This window comes from Salminus brasiliensis, chromosome 5, assembly GCF_030463535.1.
Source record: "Salminus brasiliensis chromosome 5, fSalBra1.hap2, whole genome shotgun sequence".
NCBI classification, from domain to species: domain Eukaryota; kingdom Metazoa; phylum Chordata; class Actinopteri; order Characiformes; family Bryconidae; genus Salminus; species Salminus brasiliensis.
This window is the reverse complement of record NC_132882.1, coordinates 14,871,799-14,892,337: the sequence shown is the minus strand read 5'-3', so window position 1 is coordinate 14,892,337 and position 20,539 is coordinate 14,871,799. Positions and strand designations below refer to the sequence as shown.

Here is a 20,539-nt window from a genome sequence, read left to right as displayed (position 1 = left end):
ACTGACCTCAATACTCACATCACACATCCACACAAGCACACACAGATTGTATCTTTTTGCCAAAGAGGGCAACAGATACTAGATAAAAACTAGACACTAGCACAAGAAATACATAAAAGTCATCTTGCGTCTTTAAATCTTCAGACTTCAGAAAGCACAATTCCAATCCAAATATAGCATTCGTGTACCGCTCACATTTACACTAATAATAATTTCAGAGCTGTATTCTTTTTTGTCACATTGCCGTTGAGGTAAACAAAACTATGGGTCTGATCTAACCACACACACACACACATATAGCCATGTCAGATGTCACTCTACGATAAAGAGGAAGACATCAGGAAACCATGTAAGTGACACTTCCTGTCTGTTGCCTTGGAGACAAGCCTAATTCCGCAGTTGCCCTCCCTCTCCCTGCTCTGCTACTCTCTTTCCGAAACACAGTGTAATCCTTATCTCAAAGAAGAACGCTGATCTGCAATCGTTTTCCAGCCTGAGCTGATCTCAGTGTAGAATATCACCAGGACTAGACAGTTTGCAAATGTTTGCTTGCTTTAAACACACTACATTGAGATCTGAACCAGAATCAGCTGTCTGAGTATGAATATTTCAACAGAATGGGAATTAACCTAGACTTATCCCTCACTGAACTTGCCAAAGCCAACTGCTGAATGGAATATGGCTATGCCTAACTGACACAGTAAGCCAATTGTGTAGAACGGACCAAGTTGACCACAGAGTCTGTAAACAATCACTGGCTAATGACCAGAGCCAGATGTATGAAGGTCTTTTTATAGAGATTGGCTTCAGTCCAGATGGATGCAATTCAGATAATAGACAGATAAGCATCCATCGTTTGACTTCACAACAGAGGTATAATTCTACATGCCGTGCTCTTGCAGTAAAGTTGGAATTTGTGTAAACATGAAAGCAATAAAAGCAGACATTTGAATACTACATAAAATGATATTTACTAATTCAATATTCAAAAGGCTATTTATTCAGTTGTATGTACTTGCATATCCCAGTAGAAAGAACGGGTTGCATAAGTGCAATAGTTCTGTGTTGTTCATTAACTACTGCTGGCAACATAGTACCCTTTAGATGCCTTTAGAGATCAATGACCTAGACTTTCCATGAAAATTTCTGAAAGAGTGGTACATTTTGGTAAAAAAAAATCTACAAAAAAAAAAAACTCCTTTACAAATACATAAATACAGAATAGAATAAGAGCTAATAGAATACAGACCTGTAGGCTTTGCACCAATATGGTTTGTACTGTACATGTTAGATATTGCAAAATAGAGCCATGTCAACTGCTGGAATGAGCCTCTATACAAGCATAAGATCATTCCACTGACATCTCTTTTGCAATTGTCCTAAATAACTCATGCTTTTTTTCTAAGCTGCCAAAAGACTCAACGAGAACGTGAGTGCCACTGACCATGGCCACATTCCAGTAATAGTGGCCACAAAAAAAGAGCAAAGCCCTCCCCTTTTCAATGGCCTGCATCAGTGGATTACTGCTAAATTCTTTACAGGGGTTTCACTTGTTAGGACACGCTGGGGCAAAGTCAGCAGCTAACAGAGTGAGAGAGAAGGGTGGAGAGAGTGTGTCTGAGTTTGTGTATGTGCGTGAGTGTGTTGAGTGAGAGAGAGAGGGAGAGAGAGCAAGAGAGATAGAAACAGGCAGACAGAGACAGAGAGAGAGAGAGAGAGAGAGAGAGAGAGAGAGAGACATGCACATGCACAGTTAGGGGTGTGTCTTAGACAATTAGTTCCTCAAGGAAGTACAAGTCAAATTATCTTGAAACAGAGTGGTGAGCAGATCAGAGAGTTGGTCTGAAAGAGTTTGTGCTCTTCCCGCCTTGTGTGAGGAGAGTCAGTTTAATCTGAAAGAAAATCTGGATGTTAATCACCTGATTTGAGCACAGGAGGAGGACAGAGACTTGACAGAGAGGAGGGAGGGCACAGAAAACAGAGGTAAGAACATTCTACACTCTGCAACTGACCTACGGCCTCTCCAAAGGCAGCTCAAAAAGCAAAGTACAGGTCCAGATGTGACTTTAGTGAGGGTTCATGTGAGGCCTTTCTGATACACTGATATGGGTAGACGTCAGTGTGTTCTAAATGTGTTTGGAAGTCTTTCAGTTCATGATTTTTAGGACATCAAAAGAAAAACTAATAGAAAAGAAACAAACATAGTGTTTGTGTCCTTTATTTCCTTTGGAAGGAGAAAATTAGGTTGTTAGCTTGTTTGTCGGCAGCTAGACAAAGGTAGCTCACCAATTCTTTGCTCTTGCATCTGTCACCAGTAGTTTGGTGGGAATACATCCTGTGCTCATGCTGGAACAGGTACTACCTCCTGCCTCCTCTGTCACGGCCTGAGCCGTAAAGACAGAAGCACATGCCGCCATTTGCTATTGCACAATTACATCTTAACCAGCGGAGTTTCCCCATCCAACGCTGACCTAATTAGGTGGAGGTGTTCACTGCTGTGTCTGGTGTACAGTACAGTAGCCTTAGCCCAAAAACTAAGGGGGACCTCCAGTCTCAAAACTGACTGACTCACCGCCTTGTGAAATGTAGTGAAAAAAAAAGAAAAAAGAGGTTGGTAACTCTTTGCTTCTGCCTAACAGATCAGAGTTTCACTTCCTTTATGAACAACCGTGTGCATTCCTAAGTCAGCTTACGAAAAACAACGCTTTAGCTGAGTTGGGCGTAAAAGAATATGACACATGCATACATGGGGAGTCTGTGCTCGCCATGGCAGAGAGCAAGCATTCCACACACAGATTATGTGTGTTGTCACTTTTACTCACCTGAAAAAAAAAACAGTGAAGTCGATAGGAATAACAGTAATAAAAATAATATGCACAAGGAAACTCTTGTAGTCTTGTGATTCTTGCTTTGGAGACATAGAAGAATAACTGTACACGTCCAAAGAACAGTTGAAAAGGAGGGTCCTTAAAAAAACATCCATTCATCTTCTTATCCTCTTCCTCCTAGTCAGGGCCGCAATGGATACAGAGCCTTTTTGGGATCTTTGGCCGCAAAACAGTAACACCCCTTGGACATGGAACCAGTCCATCACAGGGTTCCTTAAAGAACCATTTTTCTAAATTAGCTATGTGAAGGGTGGCTTGGTGGCACTGCAGGTAGTTGGTCCAGTCACTGTGAGGAGCTTGGTGTGTTCTTAAGGTGTCTATATGGGGAGAACTGTGTGTGTGTCCCAAAAAACACTTGGCAGATGAGTTGACCATACAAAATTGCCCCTAGGTGTGAATGTATGAATGAATGCTTGTGTGTGATACCCTGCAGTGGACTGGTGTCCTGTCCTGGGAGTATTCCTGCCTTGCACCTAGTGATTCTTGACAGGCTCTGGATCCAACATGACTCTGACTAAGCAGAAGTGGATGGAGATTCATGAATGTGATTAACCTTTGTAACACTTTAAACTTACAGTGTAGTGGTTCTATACTAATTAAAGGTCCTTTCCAGAACCACACGTCCAAAAGGGCCAAGGGCCGTTTCAAAACCTTTATTGCAGTGTTTGTTTTGAGTGTGGGGCTGTCGCTCATTTGTCTACAAAGACAGAGAACATTCCACCCCATTCTGTCAAACCAGTCATTGTGAAATGCATGGCAGCTCTCTTTTTTTTTATCAAAGCTTCAGAAAGGTGGCTATGGGAGCATGATTGCTGGCCCCCAGTTGCAGGCAGCCTCCAGCAGGTTATGACCTGTCCCTCTGCTGCTGTCAGTAAGGCTGGCACTGCGGCCTGCTCCTTTGTAATGACAGGCTTACTGCTGCTGCCTCCTGCACCAAATACACTGGGACAATAGGACTTCTCTCATCTTATAAAAGCACTGGGCTTTGCCTCTCCGAACGCACCAGCACACCACCACACACACACAGCCCTAGGCTACATGCTGCAGTCATCTGTGGAATGCTAAATATTTACCTCGCCTGTGGTTAATTCTCCAATCAGATAGCTTCATAAAAGCAGCAGTCAGTGCAGGCCAGGTTTCCTGCTAACACATAGCAATAACATATTAAGGAATGCCTGGTTATGAGACATTAAGGGTACTCAAGATACCCAAAGCCCATCTTGACTTTAGGCCAATGGCATGAGGTCAAGTCAAGTATAAGTTAACTAACATATTCTGTAGCTAAAGATGAGCTTGTAAGGTGTTCATTTCCATTGCATAATGTACATAACATGTACAAGGCGCATATGCATTTCATATATTATTAACTCAATTTGAGATCAAGACCCTAGGCTGAGTAGCTTAAAGCTAAGCTAATTGGGATACACCTTCTAGTTACAGGAGAAAACATCATATTTTCCACTCAGTTTTTCCAATTCAATATTTAACTTGAGAGATGCCACTGAGTTAGAACTACTCTGGTGTAATAAAAACAAAAAAAGATAAAGAATGTCAGATAAGCCATTACCAACACTGCACAGCCGATTGTCATTTTTGCATATTTGCGTAGGCAGTTAAAAATAGCACCAACATAAAGAGAAAATGACAATGAGAGAGCAAAGAGCATATTGTCACTGTCATGCAAAAACCTATCTACCTAATCTCCATTCTTGCTGTTTTTTCACTTGACATAATGTAAATTACATTATGAAAAAAGATTTCATGATGCATGGACCAATAGAAATGCCACAAAATGACTTCCACTATGAAAATACTTTTTTTATGTGAAAATAGGTTATTCCAAACCTATTTTATTGTATTGTTTTATTTAAACTGCAAATTCTGCACTAGTTGAAAAAGTATTTTTACTTTCACTTCACCAAATAAATTATATGTTTAGGCTATTACACCAATTTACACCAGTGTGTAAAATTAAATATCTATGGTCATCATCCTGCAACAAGAGGGTAAAAATACCATGGTGCGGCACAGTCTTGTGATTCATGTGGAAACTTGCGTGAGCTATGCAATCAGCTTTTCTGTCCTACTTGTCTTTGCATGCTCTCTTCACTGCAAGAAAAGGAGCTGAGTCTTTCTCATTTACTCACCTCTTTTACCCTTAAAAGGTTGTCACACTAGTCCACTCTATTTGAGCCAAGGCCTTACACTTCTGTAATGTGTATATGCAGCTGAACCCTATGACGGAGCACATCGTTGGCACACCACTAGTTTGATATTTAGATGACTACTATGATAACTATTTAAAGGGAGCAAAATGAGATGTCTTAAGTTTTGTTTACATGATGTTTAGGCTCTGATGAAACCCTTTAGGGTGAGATTTTTCCCCAAGCGCTTGGTTTTTACAGTGAAGCCCTGAGGGGGCATCCCCTAGGGTTAAAAATCTCAGTAACTCAGTCAACAAACATAGAAGGGAAACAGTGTGGTGTGCTATCACAGAGTACACACATAAAGAACAAACCGTGTCCTTTGTTCAGTTTCATGTCTTGTTTTGTCAAGCACTTGCTTTAAATGTCACATTCTCTGATTCACCTTATCTATATGATTTAAATCCACTTGCATATTCATTTATTTACATCACATAAATATTGTGGATCAGAAAAACAACATATCATTTTTATCTTTTTTTATTCTATTAACATTTTTGTTAATGCCATTTTATTAAGCCACCATGATTAAAACATGCTATAGACGTAACTAGAAACTAGAAAGAACACCCCATGTGATATATTCTGCATTTCAAACCAGTTTGCCAACTTCTTCTTCTTCTTCTACTTCTCTTTTCTAAAGAAATGGAGAACTTTAGCTCCAAGGACTTGGCTTTGAAAGCCCAGAAAAAGATTCTCAGCAACATGGCCAGCAAGTCAGTGGTGCAGATGTTCATCGATGATACCAGCAGTGAAATCCTGGATGAGCTGTATCGCGTGTCAAAGGAGTACACAGGGAACCGCACAGAGGCCCAGAAAGTGATTAAGGACCTGATTAAAGTGGTAGTGAAGATCGCAGTGCTCTTCAGACACAATCGCTTCAGTGAGGAGGAGCTCAGCTTAGCCCAGACCTTTAAGAAGAAACTACACCAGGGAGCCATGACAGCAATCAGCTTCCATGAGGTAACTCTCCCGTCCCCTGATATTGGCAACATCTCATCTCTGTCCAATCCAAACCTACCCTGAACCTTATAGCTGTTAAGGGGGGCATTAACACTGTATTACCTAAACGGCCCAATTAGATCCAAAGACGTTCATTCTCAAACATACTTCCAAAGCCTATTAGGTATTTGCTAAAATCCCACAAGTATCATAATGCCTTGCTAAAGCCTGCTTCAGAAACACTCCCAAGAAACGCCCAAGGATGCACATGGTATGTTTACCAGCATTACAGGTTCTGCTGCAGAAAGAATAAAACCAGCAGGCCAGTACCAACCAAAGCATATTTAACTCCAGGTTACATCACTGGGATTCAGATTTAAAGACCTAAATCGGGCTCACAGGACACATTCTTAATATGCTTTTCTCTAGGCAACATAGACAGTTTCAAGCCCCCTTAATGTTACCCAAAATACTCCCAGTGGCCATTAGGTATGCCTGTTCTATAGCAGTATTTAATAGGCTCCCATAGCTTTTACAGCCAATTTGAAACTGTAATCCACACATTTCTGGCAGCACGCAGGTTGTTTGACTGACAGCGAAGTGTCTTCTAACCTGCGTGTGCTGTCATGTCATCTTTAATGGTCTGTTTGGTAAGTGACTTGGCATTAACATAAGGCAGGTATTAGAAGGATTTTTATACAATTATAAATGTATTTATTTTTTAAATACAACCTAAACATACATTTACAGATATGTCTAAAGCATTGGGCATTTTTAGTTATTTTAAAAATCGTACTGCAGTACATTTAACAAATGCTTCCAACATAGACAGATATTACAAACACTGACCCCACCTCTATACTGCATCTTTAAAATGAGTCAGACACCAATTGCAAAGTTTTAAGGTAGTTCACTATGCTCAACAGAGAAGATATGCTTGTTGAGAAAGTATAAGAGTATAATTCCCAAATCTTTTCTGACTAATAAAAGTCCACATGTAAGGAGGTAATAAGCCATATATTAATTTATAAGCTAAAGTATACCAATGAATAAGTGCACATGTTGTCAATGAGGGCAAAGCTACTCTTTCATGGACAACACAGTGGTGGGTAATGATCCTACAGTTGGTAATAAATCATAGAGCTCCATTATACACACTTTCTAAAAAACAAGGTGCATATCCTTTCACAAGGATGACAGAGAGCAAAACCATATGGACTGCATAGCATGCTTTAGATATAGATAGTTGCAAAATGTACATAAAATAAATAATAATAATAATAATAGTAATAATAAGAATAAAACTGCATCTGGCCTGTCATCAGAACAGGTCCTTCATGAAAGACTGTAGTACAGCTGTGCACTCTACAAAACAACTCCTGACTACAACAGTGTCAAAATATGTAGTTTGCAATTTACAAGAGAATCTAAAAGAAGCTCTACAATTTATATTTTAAGGATAAATTCATGGTTAGTTGGTTTAATGTAGTAGCCTGTTTATACAAATGGAAGTGTGTTATTTAGAAATTTTCAAATGTGGTTTATTGAAATGTATTTTTGGCATTCAGAACAAAACTGCTCTCTGTTCCTGAGTGAGCGTTTTGTCAGCTGAACCACAAAAAGGAAGCCCGCAAGCTGCTAATTCTAGCAGAAACCTTCCTTAACTGCAGTGTTAAGACTCTGGAAGTCTACATATGGTTCAAACATTTTAGAAAATGTAGTAAAAAAAACAAAAAACAAAGGAGCCACAGGAACCAAGCTATAGATTTTTTACATAGATTTGGAGCAGTGTCTGTCTGTCTGTATGCTTCAAAAAGGTGGTCATTCTATGGAGCTTTGTAATAAAACACAATACAGCAGCCCTGTAAAAGAATAGTGTGACTGAACTTCTGTTAAAATCTTACCAAAAACAGTTGCAATACTTTGGACTTAGCTCAGAGCTGTTTGACAAAGACAAGATATGAAGTCAGATGAAGTAGCCCATACTACACGACATACTGCACTTAGTCTACACTTTTCATTGCATAATTGAAGTGTATGCACGTGTGGATGTTGTTGTTGTTTGTTTTTTTCAAGACTACTGTCCTCTTTTCAGAGCTAACTGAAGCCCATGTGCAGGCTCATCTTAGAATTATGAGATTGAATATCATCCAGCGTTTACAGTCTGAGTTCTGAATGGATATAGTGTGGATACTAGTACTTTTGGTCTGCAGTGAACACTGTAGTTTTAGACACTTATACTGTTGCTTTGGGGTGTTATTTCAGACGTTGTTCTGTTGTAACAGCTTTGCAGATCTTATTAATAAGAAGTGAAACTCAATAGGCAACAATTAGCATGTTTCAAATCCCAGATTTAACCATCCCACTGAGCACTGTATTAGGAACACTATCTTAATACTGGACAGTTGCTCTCAAAAGGGTCTCAGTTCTCTGTAGAATGGATTTCACAAGATGTTGGAAACTATTGCTTTTGGTCCATGTTGACATGATTGCTTCATACAATTCCTGCAGATTTTTCACTATCAATTTCATACTGCAGATCTCCAGTTCCACCACATCCCGAAGGTGTTCAACCAGTTTGACACAACTTTTGTTTTGAGATATGGTGCAATGTCATGATCACGACTGCCATTAGAAGATGGCTGAATTGTGGCCGTAAAACTTAAATAGTATGTGGCATTCAAGCAATGATTGATTGGTATCAATGGGCCTGAAGCATACAAAGAATACATTCCTCACACCATTACATCATCTTCCCCAGCCTGGACCGTTGACAAACTCAGGTTGGGTTCATAAAGTCACGCTGGTGCTCATTTCGGATCATACCATCTATGTGCCTCAGCTTTTGTTTTTTACGGTTCCGTTTTACGGGCCTACTTCAGCCTCAGCTTTCTGCTCTTGGCTGACAGAAGTGAAACCCAACGTGGTTTTGTAGCCCATCCGCTTCAAGGTTTGACATGTTTGAATTTTGCTTGCCACACTTGTACAGAGTGGTTATGTGAGCTACTGTAGCCTTTCTGTCAGCTAATACCAATCTGGCCATTCTCCATTTACCTCTCTAATCAACAAAAAATGGCTAGTTTTACCAACTACTAAAAGACTGGTCAACTAAACATTTAAATATGATGGTAATTTTTTTTTATCTTGTTTAAAATAGACAAGCAAAATACATATTATATATACACACTAAATGTCCAAATGTTTGTGGACACCCCTTCTAATAAATGCATTTAGCTATTTTAAGTTGCACCCATTGCTGACACAGATAAGCAAATGCACACACACAGCTTGTCTGGTCCTTGTAGAGAAGAATTGACAAGAGAAAATGACTCTCTGGAGTGCATAAACATGAACTTATTGACACCATTCCCATGCTTAGCTGGGGCTAGAGGGGTATAAAGCCCCCCAGCAGTGAGCTGTGGAGCAGTGGAACTGTGTTCTCTTGAACAATGGTGCTCCATCCAGTACTCTCGAGATGGGTTGGGGATGAGGCAAGGTGGTGATCATCCAACATCCTGACCTCATTAACGCTTTAGTCACTGAATGCAATAAAATTCACACAGCAATGTTTCAAAATTGAGCAGAAAGCCTTCCCTGGACTGTAGAGGCAGTTACTTCAGCAAAAGCAAGGAAAACGTTTTTAATACCCTTGATTTCAGAAAAATAACAATGGATGAGCAGGTGTCCCAATACTTTTGTCTATATAGTGTAAAAAATAAAGTCACAGATGACCTCACAGATGTCTCAGGCCTTTATGCATTAAAAAGCTTTGTAGTGTTTGCTCCTAAACATGTTATTTACAATGTTTTCTTTAGGTGGAATTCACCTTTGACAAAGCAGTGATGTCAGAGATCCTAACCGCCTGTAGAGACATGATGCTGAAACTTGTGGCTACTCATCTCACACCAAAATCTCACGGACGCATCAACCACGTCTTCAACCATTATTCTGACCCTGAGCTCCTCACCCAGCTTTACAATCCAGACGGCCCATTCAAGTCCAACCTCACCAAAATATGCAATGGACTCAACAAACTGCTGGAGGAGGGCAAGTTATGAGAACACTGTGCCAGCAGAACTCTCTGGACCACCAAGGTGCTGGACAAGAGCAAAGCAGGATGAGAAACATGAACTCTGAACAAATGGTGACTAACTCTGATGACAGTATCTTTGGTCCTTTTACAGTTCAGCACTGTGGTTTGCCTCTGCAATGTAAATCACATTTCAGGTCTGTGTTGACAGCACAAGGCCATATGGATCAATGTTTCTTTTTGAACCCCAGCCAGTGGCAATGAAACCGACAAACACATTTTTTTTGGTTTGATGTTGTGAACTGTGTTAAATATTATATAGCTCTTATTGACTATTTACATTTTCTAAGATTTCAACCACTAGACTCGTGAGAACATGCATTCTGTCCACAAAGGGAACATTGATTACAAAAAGCAGGCTGTGTGTACAGCACAAAAGAAAGCACACTCATTTAAACAAACCTTTCCTGAATGAAAATTTCAGAAGAGCAAATTTAACTAAACATATGCTGCCCCCTAGTAGAGAAAGAGCCCTGAACTCAAGAGTCAACAAAGTACTATATGACTACATGACTAAGAATATTTGACATTAAATCATCTTTTTCTTGTCCTCAATGGGGAGGAATGGGCATATTTGTAAAACTAGGCCTGCAAATGCGATAATCAACCTGAGTCTGTGGAAATACGTTTGTGCAACACAAAATGACACAATATACATTTCATAAAACTACATCACTCAATCCTGCCATCTAGTGTTCGTTTGAAAACAAGCACTTACTATCACCACTATCTGACAATAATGTACTATTTCCAAATGATTGTCCTTGCACTGAAAATCAAAGATTTGAACACTTGTTTTGTTGTCAGGTGGTGGTAAGGCTTACCTCACTATTTGGTGGGGACAACACAGACAACTTTTAATAAGTTCAAAGAATAAGAGAAATGACCTGTTCTGATTTTTTTTTTGCAGTTAAAATGCCATTAACTAAACTTAAATATTTAGCATTCCTTAAAACACTGTACATCAAATCGACTACATCCCTCTGGTACCATCAGTTTATGAAGTGTGCATTGGGCAATTCAGTTGTGTTTGAGCACAACACTGCATTTATTTATCAGCTGTTTTTTTGTGTGTGTTGAAGGTACTGTTAGATTTTTCATATTTCTGCATGGTATTACATTGTTAAAAAAGCTCAGCATACACAACATGTGCATTCTACAAAGTACTCATCTTAAGCAATTCCCTTTGGCAATCAGTCAATGGGTCACAAGCTCTTTCAGTATAAAAACCTGAATGACACTCTGACTCCACTTGTGTAGGTGGCACGCCTGTCCATGGCCATTCTTTACTGAGCTTGCATACAAAAAAAAATGTTAAATCTGAATTGGCTACACCTTAAACCTTGTGTGCCTGCCAAACAGCAGCACCAAATAAATGCAACACTGAACCGAATCAATAAGAAACTTGCAATGTAATTGCCAAATAGTAATTAGCAATCTGTTAATTCCTTGCAATAATGAGAGAGCGAGAATTCAGTGTATTCTTATTGTATACCTGCAGATCACTGCTCAGTCATAATTACAGAGAAGGCAAGAACAGTGTAGCTATGAATGTTGACAATGGAAGGTTTCACAAAGCAGGATTTCTCAGTGGGCTTAGTATGCTCTTTTCCCACTGGGCAGCTAAGACTTTTGGCTCACTTTTACCTAACTAAAAAATCCTTCTTTGTGAAATAACCCCCTGGCAGTCTAGCAGGTACGTGACCAAAACAAACAAACTAAAAAAAAAACTAAATCAATATCACATAACAGTGGTGAATTGAACAGTAAATGTGCTTAGGAAATCAGTGGAGATGAAATTGTCCATGTTTAGGCTTCACATCTGCATAAAATATGCTACTTGCACCCAACGGCCATGTCTCAACAGTGTGCCTAGACCTACTCTAGTTAATCAGTTAATGCCAATTTCATTTTAGAATTCTGCTTGGTAAACATAACTATCATCTTTTTGTCTGAGGTAGTGTTTCTAACAGCCATTAAGCAAGCCATATCTGAAAAACATTGAGGACCAAAGGATAAAGACAGAGGATTAAAAAGATAAAGTTGGAAGACTGAGGTCATGGAATAGAAAATGCAGAAGAAACAGTCGTGCTGTACAGTATGTTTCGTAATGCAGCCAATAGCAGGCAATAGGCTAGAGCGCCAACATGACCTAAGGCCACAGCAGCACATTCAGTACAGTAGCAGTGCACATCACTTCCACAAAACAATCAATCGTCAAATGTACATATGCTGACAGTCTGAATATCAAACAGACAGCACCAATATTTCAAAGGCATAAAGTCAGACGTCCCCAATTCATCCTTGCCTTAAGCAAATGGGTTTTTTTCCCCCTGAACTTAAATACTTGACTCAAGCCAGACAGCTCTTCTTTACAGCCAATGTCAGAGCTGAAAAATCTCATCTTCTTTGTCTCTCAGTTTCTTGGTACGTTTGGTGATTGTGAGAGGCACCGCCCCCAGCACAGCCTGTTGACCCTGGAAAGAAGCACCGGAGCCATGACTGCTGGTGCGGAGCTGTTCCATTGATGAAAACCTCAAAACAAAAAGATTAACAGAATTACATTTAACTCGCATACAAACGAATAAAGGAAAGACAATAAGATATCGGACTCCTAGGTATAAACAATGGACCACATTTCTGTATGGCATCAGCAATAAAATTTCTCAAGCTATTATGTCTCCGTAGACTATCGAAGAACATGCACATTTTGCAGGATCTAACAGAGGTGTTAGAACTAAACACTGTACAGTAAGCACAGCTGGCAGTTAAAGTGCTACAGATAATAAACATGATCTTAAGATTCTGCACTGTAGCAATAACATTTACAGCATTTACTTACTGTTTATCGCTTTCTTGACATGTTTTCACAGCTGCTTGTTTAGACTGATTAATCAGACTATCCATCCTTTTCAAGTAGTCCGATGGAGAAAGATCTGAAGTCACTTCTTGACTTTCAAAGTCTGTTTGGCCATTTCCAGTCACCTGCTGAAGTGACTTTCTCTCTTCCTGACTCGACACTTCTTCATGTAGCTCATTCTCACTGGTAAACGAGACTGACTCTGTCAGTACCGGGATAAAGAGGACCTTCTTCAAGAATATTGAATCATTGGTGTACAGTCTGTTTGCCCTTTTGATTTGCTCCATCTACAAGAGGTCAAAAACAGGCCTTTTTGATTAGGTCAGGCAATACTAAGTTTCACAACTTAACAGAGCATCTCTAAAAATATATATACACACTTACAGACACGCCATATTTCAGCGACAATCCTTGTAGAGTCTCCCCAGGTTGAACCTTGTGCTCAATTCGTTTCTGTCTGACTGGTGATAAAGAAGAGGTCACCAGACTGCCATAAGACTTCGTACGCTGCCCGCGTAGGAGCCCGTGCGCCCCAGTGAGTGAAGATGTCCGGTCCGAGGACATGGCGTGTTTACTGTCGACCCGTACGAGTCTGACGGATCTCAGCAAGCTAGAGAACACGATGGCTGCCGCATGCCGAGTTATATTGTAGTTATTTATAAAACTGGGTCGGAAAAACTGTAAAAACAGCTCGCTGCCAAACCAGCTTGCTTCGCCAGATCCGTCTGACCGTTCCTTGGCCACGACAGCTCACCCATCTAAACAGAGAGAAGTCATTCCCATAACTTTAGCTTTAGCTGCACCTCACTTGTTAGCCGATAACCATTGGCAGCAATGCAACCTAGTAAGCTAGCTAGTTACATACAATACCAATAGCCAGCTAATTAAGTTGGTTAGAAATGCACACAGTACCGGTTGACCACTGCATCGTGTAGACAACGTCAATCCTGCGTTAGCTGGCTGGGTTAGGCAGCATCTTTAGCAGTCGAGTTATGGAGTTAGCTACAGCACTGGCGCACTGGCGCACTGGCGAATCCAACGCTAACGTAAGATGCGTAACGGGAGCTACGCTAGGTTGGGTTGTAAAAGACGACGTACCGGCTGCCCCACTAAGCTAGCAAGCAAAATTGCATTAACCTGACTCGTCTAACAAGTTAAACGAGTTTAAAACACCGTATTAGTGCTACATTACAAACTTGACGGATAGTTCGCTCCTGTAACGTATATCTAGCTTACCTGAGAACTTGACCCAACGTCAACGAGACGTAATGTCGGAACAGGCAACACAGACGGTTTGTTGGCTAGCTAGCTAACTGTCACTAATTATAGCTAGCTGTTTTTCTGGTTGGGGTGCACTAGCCATTAGCCTAATGCGCTCTCTAAACTAATCCGGTGTTCTGTCAAATCGTGGTACCCCGTCAAATCGTGCTACCGTACTGGCATATCCAGGGCCAGGGGAAGAAAAACTAATCCGCCCCCGGATTTTGTTCCGACTGCCTGAGCGGCTCTGCTGCAGGCTGGCTTATCAGGGGAGTCAGAACAAAACCATGAAGAGGATATTAACGTTATGGGCCTGGATTTGCTAGATACCTTGGAGCTTAGTTAAATAAAATGGTAGGTAAGATATTTAGATATATATTCAGAAATTGCATCATATCAGACATTCTCCCTGCAGACACAAGGGCAGGATACTTGGATAGCGTAGACCACTGGATCAGAAGGTAAATATAAGGTAGCTAGCTAACTAAGTTGATGAGAAATCGTTTTATTTTTATTTTTAATTCAATAAAGTACACTTTTGTAAAACTCGAACAAACAATAACAGTAAGCGTAGATTGTATAATGCACCAGAGGAAAACTAAATTGATTAATAACAAAATGTGAAATATGAAAACATAAAAAAAAATTCAGCGCATGCGCAGAGCCGTTAAGCAGCACATATCGATGGGTAGCACAATTTGACGAAACACCTTGCGTTGCCATGGTTCCGCCCAGGGAGTCCCACAGTGAACACAGGAAGTCGGACAGTCTGTCAGTAATCCCATCTAAGCCCGACTCCCTAAACTTAATAAAAAATGTCTTTCAAAAGAGAAGGCGATGACCAAAGTCAGCTAAATGTCCTAAAGGTGAGCACACGTATGTACTGACATCGTTAGATTGGGTCAAATATATGATTTAGCGTTATTTAAGCATACTAAGCTCCGTTGTTTTCATGATAAATAAAACCTAACTTAGCTAAATATGTTGTCCTTATAGAAACGGCGTGTAGCGGATTTGCTGTCCAACTTTATACCCGAAGACGAGGCAACTCTGATGAAAAATGGAAGGTGGTGTACAAATATCGATGCTAGCTATCCAGCGCTAATGCTAACGCTAACCTTAAGCGTGTTGATGGTTCTCATTCATGTATCTGACGGATGCGGAATAACTCGCCTATGAGTAGCTAAAGGTCCTGCTCGTTTCTGCAATTACTGTATTAAAATCTGCAGGTTTTATTGTAGAGTGAATTTAGAAGTGGGACATTTATGTTAACCGTAAATGCACCACGTGTTTCTCATACAAACTACACTTTATGGAAAGTATTGGGATACCTGCTCCTTCATTGTTTCTTCTAAAATAAATTGTGTTAAAAATAGTTTATCCTTTTTTGTTGCAATAGCTGTCTCTTCTGTCTGGGGAGGAAAACGTTGTACTAGAATTTTGTATAATCATCATCCAGCTCCTGGTGTGATAAATCGGTGTATAGGCCGTTAGTGAGGTCAGGATGTTGGATGATCACCACCCCACCACTCATTCCCCAACTCCTCAAATTATCCCAAAAGTATAGGATGGAGCACCATCAATCCAGAGAACACAGTTCCACTGCTCCACAGCGTACTGGGGGCTTTATACCCCTTTAGCACATGATCATAGATCATGAAACAATAGTTACTCACTGTTTTTCACAACTGTTAAAGTGGGACAGTGGGTGCTGTCAGGATATTTCAATAAAATATACTGAAATACACTGATTTCAGTTGCATGCCATAGTGTTGAGGACATGTTTGCAGTTTATACATCTTATATGACTCTTTTTAGTTGACGTTTCACTCATATTTCATATATTGTAATCGTTTCCAGGGAGAAACAACATGCATATGAAATAATAACATATTAACAATGTACTGGCTAGATAATTACATGATAAAGGTTATCATCTGTGGAGTATTGTAGTTAAAGAAACTGCCTGGTTGTGGTCATTGTTGGAACAATGCAACAAGCATCAGGGGTAACTAATGCATTTTCTCCAGTGTAAGATTTTTCCTCTTGTGCACATTGTTCAGAAGAAAATGTGCACTGTGCCCAGTACAGCTTATGAGGTTTACAATAATGCTTTTATTGTGGATTATTTTCCAATAATTGTAGCTTCTAGTGCCTTCAGGCAGTTGCATGTGACATTATTTAATATATTTACACTCTTGTTCAAAAATTTGGCCCCCAGTGAAGTTACACGTGTTGATTTTCAGATCACTGGACTAATCTTTCTCTGTGTGCGGCAGTCCGTTCACATCTGTGTTAAACCTTTTGGATTTTATAGGTACAGCTGTTTAGTCTGTTCACATCGTCCAGTTTTTGACACAGTGGATATGCTGAGTGTACACAGAAAAGGAAAACGTCATCTTGAAGGTGAGATTTGTGATTTTTCTTTTTCAAGCATTTCAGCATTTTATCATTCATTAATTGTGTTAATGAAATGTTGATAAACAGGTTGTGTGTCTTATTTCACTTTCCTTTTTCATAGTAGTCATAGTAGTTGGATTTTTGTGCTCCACACATTCCCCATGTAGCCTCACCATGTAGCCTGAATTTTGCTTGTGTGGTATCTTTCATTGTCTTTTTGGAATAATTATCATCCATCCTTTGTTCTGTCAATATTATTATTATTATTATTTTTAAATATATATATATATATATATATTTTTTATTATTATTATTATTATTTTTAAATATATATATATATATATATATATATATATATATATATATATATAATTTATATATAATTTATAATATATATATATATTTTTTATTATTATTATTATTTATTTTTATTTTTTTTGTCACTGTCTAGGTCTAAAATGGTTTTATGGCAAAAAAGCTAGACTACAAAATGAAATTGATAAGAGGCGTCATCAGGAATATGTTAGTAACGAAGATGACCAGCAGGTAAACAAAAAATATTTTACATTTAAATGATCATATCCTTATTCACCTTGTGCCCTATGTTCATGAACCAAGTTTATCGTTGTAGGTTGCAGGTAGCTCAGCGCCTTTACTCACACAGACACGGAAGATTACCCACCATGCCTTACTGAGAGCCTCTCCTTACAGCAGCTGCCATAAAAAGGCAAGGTAATGACTAGGCAGTTAACTTTCTGTTTTAACAGCAGAAAATCTGTTTTTTTTTTTATTTGCCACTGATGTGCCTTGTATCAGTAAACCAGATATACAGTACTGTGCAATGGTGATGGTACCAAAGAATCTTAAAACTATTTATCTAGGCAGTACACAACATCACATCAGAACAAATGCAAATGAACATAAATACAGTATGTACAGTGTATTTTGAAAACCTTTTTTTTCTTCAAAATTCTTTCCAAACCAGGTGCTGGATGATTATACTATATATATATAGTTCTAGTATATATATACTCTAGAACTTTATGAGGAGAGCTTTGTAGACGTTTTAACAAATACAGTGACACCGTTTAATCACTACCTTACGTACATCTACCATCAGAAAGAGACTTCACAAGTTAGATTTTAATGACCGGTGTGAAAGGAAATCCTTAATTAGACCAGGACTTCTGGAACAACGCACATTGGACAGATGAATCTTGAGTCTTTTCCTGATGTTTACTTTGGCAATATAACAGTATATTGTTATAGGATTTCTGCAGAATTCTTTATGCATCTTGTGTTCTGCTCTTGGGCTGAACCTGCTACCACAGCCTGACTTGGCCATGTTGGTACTTGGTCCACTCTCTGTCTCTTTCTCTCTGTCTCTCTCTCTCATGCTGTATACAGCATTAATTGTTTAAGCTTAATTGTTTCATTTCTGCATTTCTGTTTATCATTATTTTTAAGTGAAAGATCAGAGAACATTACACCAGGATGCCACCCTCCAGTGAGTGACCACGGTGTTTCTCAGAGCTATATATCTACTGCAAATAATCAAATCAACACAGAACCCAAACCTGCTGGAGAAAGTAAGTCACTTTTTTCCAAGGACTTATCAAATATTATTTTGATGTGATAGTATGTAATTAATTTATACAAAGTTATTATTTTCCTCTTCAGCAAATCCAAACCAGTGCCTGAGTGGGAAACAAATGAATAAAAAGAAGGGCTCTAAGGCTGCCAGTGTACCTGAGTCAGAACCTCTGACAGAGCAGAGACGCAGAGAACTAGATCACTACCTCAAATTAAAGAGGTATGATATCATTTGGCCATTTTAGCACAGTTGCTGCCAGTACATAATGGCCAACAATCCACTGTATTTGTGGTCATATGATGTAAGCCTCAGTAGATATTGAAACTACTCATACCACTCTTTTGGAATGAGGCCTTGTGAGTTGTGTGTCACTGAATCTAAGAGCTTACTAGAAGAAGTCTTTTTCAGAGGGTCATTTTATCCCTTTTTTATTGCTTTTTTCTCTTTCAGTGCCGGATGGCTACAGGACCCAAGTGGTAAATGGGTTAAGGATGAGAATGTGGAGTTTGATTCAGACGAGGAAGAACCGCTCCCGCTACTACCCTCTAGTGAAACTACATAGATGTTGCTGAGAAGGCACTTGAGGAAAAACTTCAGCTTCTCCACAATAACCTCTCCTCTGTATTTAAACTGTGAGCTCAGTGAACACAGGCCAGGAAAATATGGACTTAAACGACTGTTGTCCATTGAGGAAGCAAGTTTCAATCTGCGAAAGTGGCATTGTTGACACATAAATGTGTCGATTACACAGCAATTAAAAGAAAAAACAGATTCTCCTTAATTGAATCTGATTGATGTTTATTCCTGTGTTTTTCTAAAGTAATAGACTAGGTGTTAGCATATGTCCTTGCTCCCTGAGAGAGATCACAGATATAAAAACAGAATCGGCAATGACATGAGAGCTCTTAAATCACAGCTCTGGAGTCTGTGCCAAATACCACCGCGGGGTGTGTGTACAGGGCCACTCTGCCAGCCTGTAGTTTGCAATAAATCAAACGAATTACACCACTACACTAATTAAGCAGGTAATTAACTAGTCTTCAGTCTTGAAATCAGGATCTTCCTGAAGTTCAACCTCTTGACCTTATATGTAAATACACAACTAAATGAAGGTATAGTTGTGTGTCTAGCCACAGCTCTCTAAAAAGTCTTGAGAGGTTAGCAGCTGTTTCAAAGATGGAACATAAATCTTCTGTTAACCTCCCCCCTTTCCTTCCTTAACCTGCTGCAAAGTTATATTTGGAGTTCTGTAACTCAATCCCAGGGGACTGGCTTTCATATCTCCTAGTCTGTAGGCATAAACAGGCAGGTGGCAGAGGATCAGGGAGAGCCGTGGTGGGGAATTGAATAGTTCCGTTAGGGCTGAGCTCAAAGGGCTCAACAGTAACAAGCTCTGTCTTCACAATGAACTTGTCACAGGCTGGTTCGTCACAATGAACAGAGCAGGGGCTATTTGTCACCGAGGAGTGAAGTTGTACACTGAAGTTGTGAGTCGTCACTAAATTGAAATCTAATTACAGAACTAAAGTTCTGTAATCATCCTCATAAGATAATTAACATGTTTTTCTAACCTGCTTATAGCAGCACATTTTCCTTATTGCTGCTAAGTAGCAAATGTTTCAGTGAGGATGTATGGACTGATTTATGTTGGTCACACATTTTAAAAAATAAATAAAAAACATGCAAAAAAAAATGCACACACATTGTGTATTAGTCTTTTATCATACCTTACCTGCATTCCAGTATGCCATCAGACCAATAATGGACTTTATAAATTGTGTGATTATAGTGATTCACATAAGTTACCTGGATAAATGATTTGCATCCTGCTTCCTCTGTTAAAGCAATATTACATCGCAATCTTACCTAACAATGTCATATCATTTTATTGCTTCACTGAATGGAAGCTGTAATGGAGAGAATGACGTCTCAGTCATTGTCACGCCAGGCTGGAGCGCTCCTACTGCACTCCTGTAACGTTGTTGGAAGTTGAGACATCTAATGAGAACTGCATAACACTGCATAACTCGAGTCATATCAAACTTCTTTGACTTTGATACCTGTTCTGTATCTCTCAGCTTGTTAACAAATGCTCAATAGCTGTTGACAAAGGAGAGCTCGTAGCATGATTTGTATTTATAGAAATGAGGTGAATTACACTTCCCAGCTGTAGTGGGAGCCCATGAACAAACTTTCCACAATTTATTGCACAATACTGATTTAGGCCCATGTGTCCATATTAATTAGGTTTGTCTATTTTTTGACAAATCTCTTTAGAGCAGGTTTATGACAGGCATACTA

General features: G+C 39.4%; 3 protein-coding genes across 5 annotated transcripts; 2 read left to right on the top strand and 1 right to left on the bottom strand.

The window, feature by feature from the left end:
• Positions 1 to 1,813: 1,813 nt before the first annotated feature.
• tnfaip8l2b (tumor necrosis factor, alpha-induced protein 8-like 2b) lies at positions 1,814 to 11,895 on the top strand. The gene is made up of 3 exons (XM_072679554.1): positions 1,814 to 1,983; positions 5,736 to 6,055; positions 9,850 to 11,895. The coding sequence occupies exons 2-3, from the start codon at positions 5,738 to 5,740 to the stop codon at positions 10,090 to 10,092; spliced, it is 561 nt and encodes a 186-aa protein (XP_072535655.1). The 5' UTR covers positions 1,814 to 1,983; positions 5,736 to 5,737; the 3' UTR covers positions 10,093 to 11,895.
• On the bottom strand, positions 8,688 to 14,434 carry lysmd1 (LysM, putative peptidoglycan-binding, domain containing 1). Of its 3 annotated transcripts, none has more exons than XM_072679551.1 (4): positions 13,897 to 14,434; positions 13,369 to 13,742; positions 12,967 to 13,271; positions 8,688 to 12,659 (listed from the first exon to the last, which is right to left on the bottom strand). In XM_072679551.1, the coding sequence occupies exons 2-4, from the start codon at positions 13,546 to 13,548 to the stop codon at positions 12,509 to 12,511; spliced, it is 636 nt and encodes a 211-aa protein (XP_072535652.1). In that variant the 5' UTR covers positions 13,549 to 13,742; positions 13,897 to 14,434; the 3' UTR covers positions 8,688 to 12,508. The 3 variants fall into 3 exon arrangements, with proteins under 3 accessions (XP_072535652.1, XP_072535653.1, XP_072535651.1); XM_072679552.1 differs by having other exon boundaries at positions 14,221 to 14,434; XM_072679550.1 differs by having other exon boundaries at positions 13,369 to 14,434.
• Positions 14,435 to 14,849: 415 nt separating this feature from the next.
• On the top strand, positions 14,850 to 19,920 carry scnm1 (sodium channel modifier 1). The gene is made up of 8 exons (XM_072678761.1): positions 14,850 to 15,110; positions 15,241 to 15,311; positions 16,562 to 16,650; positions 17,096 to 17,190; positions 17,276 to 17,376; positions 18,112 to 18,233; positions 18,325 to 18,457; positions 18,689 to 19,920. Exons 1-8 carry the CDS (start codon positions 15,060 to 15,062, stop codon positions 18,798 to 18,800), a joined length of 774 nt encoding a protein of 257 aa, XP_072534862.1. The 5' UTR covers positions 14,850 to 15,059; the 3' UTR covers positions 18,801 to 19,920.
• The last annotated feature ends 619 nt before the right edge of the window (positions 19,921 to 20,539 follow it).